Source organism: Primulina tabacum, chromosome 17 (assembly GCF_025594145.1).
Source record: "Primulina tabacum isolate GXHZ01 chromosome 17, ASM2559414v2, whole genome shotgun sequence".
Classification (NCBI taxonomy): domain Eukaryota; kingdom Viridiplantae; phylum Streptophyta; class Magnoliopsida; order Lamiales; family Gesneriaceae; genus Primulina; species Primulina tabacum.
The window spans coordinates 3,918,574-3,925,043 of NC_134566.1; the positions used below are offsets into that span (position 1 = coordinate 3,918,574).

Sequence of the window (6,470 nt, forward strand, 5' to 3'; positions counted from 1 at the left end):
TTTTTAATTCATCCCCCATTTTCTCTTGATATCCTCAGCAATTCGGTTAAATATTTGTTATCTAGTCAGCACATTTTTTGTTGGAAGTGTCTTCATTTTTTGTTGGAATTAGGATTGTGGCAGATAGAGCTTTAGTTTGTTGTGAAGCGAATGGCTCTTCTCCCGTCTGGATTCCCAGTTCAAACTCATTCATCAAATCATTAAGAGTCTCACTAAGCTTTATTTTTTTATTATCAAATTTTTGGATTTCAACGGTTAGCTTGTTTTTTTTGGTTTTATTGTTGTTTAGGCCGTCTTCTTCAAGATTTCCTTGGCCGTTGAACATATCTTGGTCTATCTGAACATATTTTTGTCAAGAGTTTTGTATAGATTGTCTTTGACCACATTATCAAGGTTTGGCTTCATATACATCAAGTCGGTTAATATTTTATGTTTGAGTAGCTGCTGTATATGACTTATTTCATGAAAAAGGTAATATATTTGGAATGTTTTGGAAAATGATTAGAGCTTGAACTAACACGTGCATTTTTTCCCATTGCTCAGCACCCAAATTCAATTTTGAAATGCACTAAACAAACTTTTGAAGTAATTAAAAAAAACTCTAAACAAAAATCACAAATAACCTGCTAATTTGGCCATAATTTAGAAAACTCAAGGGAGCAAAAAAAGAAGAAAAGAATGGAAGCACCCTACTGTCAAGCAATCTATTTATATCTGCAAATAACTTTACACCTAACTACAATATCATGCACATAAAAACCAGGCGTTACCATGATCCTGACTCGGCTAGAACCCTGAATGTTCTGCCTATCTGTGAAAACGTCTTCCTCGTAGCGAGCTTCAAAAGGGCGATTTTCCTCGACTCTCAATATACTCAAAGGCGGATCAAACGAGAAGGCGAGTAAATGGACCAACCATATGCATTTTACCGATACGAAAAATGCTTGCAGGAGCTGCTCAGGCCATGGCCTGGTCCGACCTAAAATTGCAACTATGCCATTCATTTTCTGATCACAAAATTTACTGAATTCTTCACTGTAATACTTGGTACCTTTTCTCAAAACATCATTCCATCGTAGATTTCTCAATGTGGCGAAGGATTGGAACTTTTCTTGCCGGTCTTGTTGCGGATCCAAGAACTTCGGAGTACCGTTTCTTTGAAACACACAGTTCTCGAAATCTTGGTAAAGGGATTGGTTTATGACAGCTTCTAAATGGTATAGCACAGCTTTTGATTGTTTTGAATTCAGAGACAGATTGTACGGTTGAAGAATCGAGTTCAGATTATCCATTAGAGAGTGATCACTATCTTGAATCCACCCGATTAAAATCTTGCAGAATTGCTTAACGGATAATCTTGCTTCCGACACTATCTGCAAGAATCCCTCCACCATTGCTTCCTCACTCACTGGCATCAAGTTTTCTGCACTCCCATCAAACAATTTCCCTCGTTTTGAAAGCTTTTTCATCGCTCCATCTGATTGAGAATTCTTCACTTCCACAACTTGTGTTAAGGCCTTTCTATGTCCCTCACAATAAGTCTCTAAATACTCTAACTTCTGACTTAGTTCCCCTAATGATACCTTCATATCGGAAACTTCAACCAATGCGGCATCTCTGCTTTTATTAGCTTCTGCCACCTCTTTCTTCATTGCATCGATTGATATCGTCCCCGAGTCACTAAGAACTTGGGAGACTTCGGTGGGTTGTGACTGAATAAGAGGTGCATTGTCATTTCTATTCTTCTTCTTTAGCTTAGGGAACAACCATGAAAACTTCATCCCTTTATTTCTTGGTTGCGAATGAACAGAAGAGTGTGACTTAGGGGACGGAACAACACTTTTAGACTTCTGGTCATTCTTGAATATGCCAAGGCATTCGCTACTTATCGACGCAGGCTGGCAATTGTTGCAAGATGTGAGTGATTTTAAGTCCCCTAAGCTGCTTCTCCTAGACTTAGTGTAACCTGCCATGGAATATTGATCTTCTGAAGGGCATACGTGTCCCTCCAAGTTCATTAATTCTAAAGGCAACCCTTTTATGAAAGATGCATCCATCGTGCGGTAATCTGATGATTCTGTTTCATCTGCATTTCCACCACTCAAAGCCTGTTCTCCCCAACTTTCTGCGTGATTTCGATTCTGCAGCAGAATTTTCTGATACCCTGGTAAAGATTCATCTTCACGAGTCTGTCAATATTTGATATTGTCAATTACCATGAAGGAAATTCTCTCGTTATTTTAACTTCCACGATCTATAATAACAAAACCATTCATGTTTAGTAGATTTCAATCTAACATCCAAAAAAGTGAACGATTATGGGAACCCTTTATGAAAAATTGGAACCATACCTTTCAAGATCGATCAAACCATGATTAAAGAAGACCTTTTACCTGTAAAATCTTAATGTACAAGCAATGCTTGATCCACGGACATAGATTAAAAGCCAAGTTACAAGATTCTCTATTATATAGTAATAAAGTAATCAAGCACCCACTTCGACGCCATAGCTAACGAAACTTCGGGGGGAACCAACTCATTAAACAACAAATCACAGCTAAACAAGCAATCCCAAAAATTTAAACCTTAAAAAAAATTAGAAGACTGAACTTACAGGGGTAAACACAGGGTAATCTCTAGCTGAGAGTTGTCGAGCATGGCGAGAAACAGGGGAAAGCAAAGGGAATCTCACGTCTTTGGGACTAGTTCCCTGCATTAAAGCGGAGTGAAGCGCCCTGAGTTCCACAGCTTTAGCAATGGCGTCTTGAATATCTCGCCTGCTAACATCATTTTCGCTAACATTTTCGCTCTGTTCTCGATAAGTTGCCGCCATTTACAGGTAAAAAACCAGAGCACACGTATACACAGGGATATAATCGAGCCGAACCGAGCTGAACTCTTGAATGTTTGAGTTTGGTTCGTTTATAATCGAGCCGAGCTCGAGCTTTATTTAACGAATATATGTATGACTCACGAGCATATTCAAGTCTTTATCGAGCCTAAACAAACTTAATAAATATGAATTATACATTTAAATTTTAATTAAATTAATTAAAAAGTAAATTATACATTTAAAGAAAAATATATTATTCTTATTAAAATTTGTAAATTTATTGTAATAAATAAATTTAATAGATTTTTCTATATATTTCATAAATAATATGCAAAATCAATAAATCAAATATCAAAACTATTATTTTTTCATCTAAAAGATTACTCATGAACTTACCAACGAACATGGACACGAGCTAACGAGCCGAATACTGTAAAGCTTGAGTTTGGTTTGTTTATCTTAACGAGCCTCATTAAACGAGCTCAAACGAGCTTTTATCGAATCGAGTTTCGAATAGCTCACGAACGGTTTGGTTCGTTTACATCCCTACATATACATACAAATATACTCCAGCCCAGAAAGAAAGCAATCGAGCACAACATCATGACCTCGCGTTCTCGTATATAAGACACAGCGAAAGTCTAAAAATTTTAATTTCGATTTTTGAAATATTTTTGGGGGTAGTATGAATTAAAACATCCATATAGTATTTAGAATTATTTATATTTGCATATTTAACGTCAACTCCATGAGAATCATTTGCATATAATAGTCACCACTACTAATATTATTATTTAATTAGTAGATTCTAAATTTAATAAATAAATAATTGCAAAATCTTTATAACCCCGATCGACGATTAGACAGTGCCGATGTACCGAGGTTACAAATCTTGTTTATATAATGAATTGAAAATTTCGAAATTTTCACTGATCCATTTTTTACGGTTGCTTGTGAATTTTTTCATCAAAACATTCACAAATAGACAGTTTCACTCTCCTTATTTAATTAGCAGTTCAGCTAACTTTCACAACTTCTAATATATGGAATCGAATTATAAACTCTTTTATAAGCAATTGTTTGATCTCTATCAAACTACAGCCGCCAAATTAAACTCATTGAACTTGACTATCTCAATGAAACCATAGAATCTGATATTTGTGTGACCCTCAATAGTTCAGTGATACAGCTAACCGTGGGTTTATAACTTCTTCTGATTCAGAATAACGTTTATTATTATTCCCGCTTACGTTAATTGGCATCATCTTTTTAATCAACCACTTGATCAAGAATGTCAGAACTCAAGTGTGATTGCACCAATCGGATCATGGTAAGGCGCCTAGTTGCATCGCCCCATGATCCCCTAAGTATCACTGATAGTGCTTACAAGAACCTTAAGTTATAGTTAACATACAGTACGGTCCCTTCAACTCATATATCCCGATCGAATTTACAACTATTTATATATTGAGAGTTGCATTTGAATTTGATAACGATGTAATGTGTCTTTGAATAATAATAGTGACATGGTATGCGCAGCTAGGAAAACACATTTATCTAAAGCACGTCTTGCTCTGGCCAGATACTCCTTGCACTATTAACTCATCAGATCACAAAGGATATCTTCACATGTAGACAAACGGTGAATCCCCGACACAATGAAATTGCTCCTACGTATTTCAAAATTACACCCAACCTCGCCACCTGATGACCATCAATAGAGTCGGTAAACGGATCAAAGTGCATGCTAGTAGGTAGAGCCTCTACGTTGTATCGGGTCAAATGACTAATGGTGTACAACCATAACCACTTACTATTGCACTCGTTAAATGATAATCACTTGGACAGTCCGAGTGAGGGTTGTTCAGTGCATCATCAAATGATCACTCATCTGTATGAATGGACATCTTTATGCCCTTACCAATGAAACATAACGTTACATCACAGATGCTAGTTTCAAACTCAAGCGACTAGCTGATTCGACTAGAATCCTGTTTAGAATATGCGGTACATTTTCTAATGAGTTTCATGGTCTTACGTTGTGAGACAGAACTAATGTTATCTTTAGTATATTCAAGAGCTTAATATATGCAGCTTGCATGGATATACAGATAAAATAAATGTCATAATTGGATAAAAACATAAAATATTATTAAAATAAAAATTGTTTTATATAAGACTCAATAAAGTCCAAGCCACAAATTGATTTGCTGAATACATATTATAACATAACACCATGTCAAATAAATATGCCTATATCCATGGATTTACTAACATGTGATAAAACGAACAAAAGAGAAGAGGGGTCGGGCAGAATCAACGGTTGGATTTGGTTATGGGTTTACAAAAAGTGGAAATCTTGAAGAGGCAGGCTAGGCCTAAGTTCAACGATGAAGCGAAGCGGAATGAGTGCATGTGAACTAAAGAGAGATCGGAAGAAGGTGGCAGCCTTCCTTGTGTAGTTCTTACATTACCAAATCACCCAAACCTTTTAAACTTAGTGGGGTCTATTCAATTCAGAGTTTTTATGATTTTTAATGACTTTTTCAGATGATAGATTTTTATAGATTTGATAGATTTTTATTGACTTTTATAGAATCTCGCAGATTTATAAACAGATTTATGTTAATTCATGTAGACTTTTTTGTAAGATTTTTGTAGACTTTTGTGAATTTTTTTATAGAATTTTATAAATTTTGTGCTTAATTATAACATATTATTTTTTATTAATGTATTTGAACCAATAATTAATTACATATATAACATATTCAGTTTAAAATAGTTTTTCAATATTTATATTAACAAATAAATTTACTTATTTAAAAGTTAAATCATTTAATCTTTATATGTGTATATATGTAGGTTTGTATGCATGCTTGTAAATTTTTAAAAATATATCAATTGATTAATATGTAACCTTGTTTTTTAATTGATAATATACATGTGAAAAGAATATTATTTATCATTGTGTGGATACAATTTTGTATAAAAATATCATAGCTTACATATTCATTGAATATGCTAAAAAGAATTTAAAAAATCATGGTTGTTGCGAGATTGTTCAATTCTTAAGAATTAAACGGCATTTTTTTGGATCATCTTTTATTATTATTGAATATTACATTAATTTGTATAAAAAATAAATTAAAAATCACAAAATCAATTCTAGAATTCGAAATTTCCTATGATATTAAAATAAAAAATTATTAAATGAACAATCAGCCAAAAAATAAAAATTTTGAAATGAAAGATGAAAATATATATAGAGACACATTTCGAAAATTTGAGAGAGTGATAGAGATAGATGAGAGGAAAAAAGATAAGAAGAGAGGTGATGTGAAGCGACATAGAGAAATAAATAAGTTGTGTATGAGTTAGAAGTTTTAAAAATCCATCCAAATCTTTGAGTTGAACCTAATACAATTTTTGACAATTTATAGTTGTACCTTAGGCTTTAATGTTTGTATGTTAATGAATTCCATGAAGTTATTAAAAGTTTATTGAAAATTCGAATACCTCTAAATTTTTATAGTATTTTTAAAACTCAATGTTGAATACCATTTGAATTTTTAAAACTTTATGAAAGTCTATTTTGAATACCACTAGACTTCTATAGAATATGCAAAAGTCTTAATTG

General features: G+C 33.6%; 1 protein-coding gene across 1 annotated transcript; it reads right to left on the reverse strand.

The window, feature by feature from the left end:
- Positions 1-586: 586 nt before the first annotated feature.
- Positions 587-2,861, reverse strand: LOC142531901 (IRK-interacting protein-like). Its single transcript, XM_075638172.1, has 2 exons — positions 2,615-2,861; positions 587-2,189 (listed from the first exon to the last, which is right to left on the reverse strand). The coding sequence occupies exons 1-2, from the start codon at positions 2,831-2,833 to the stop codon at positions 705-707; spliced, it is 1,704 nt and encodes a 567-aa protein (XP_075494287.1). The 5' UTR covers positions 2,834-2,861; the 3' UTR covers positions 587-704.
- Between the last annotated feature and the right edge of the window lie 3,609 nt (positions 2,862-6,470).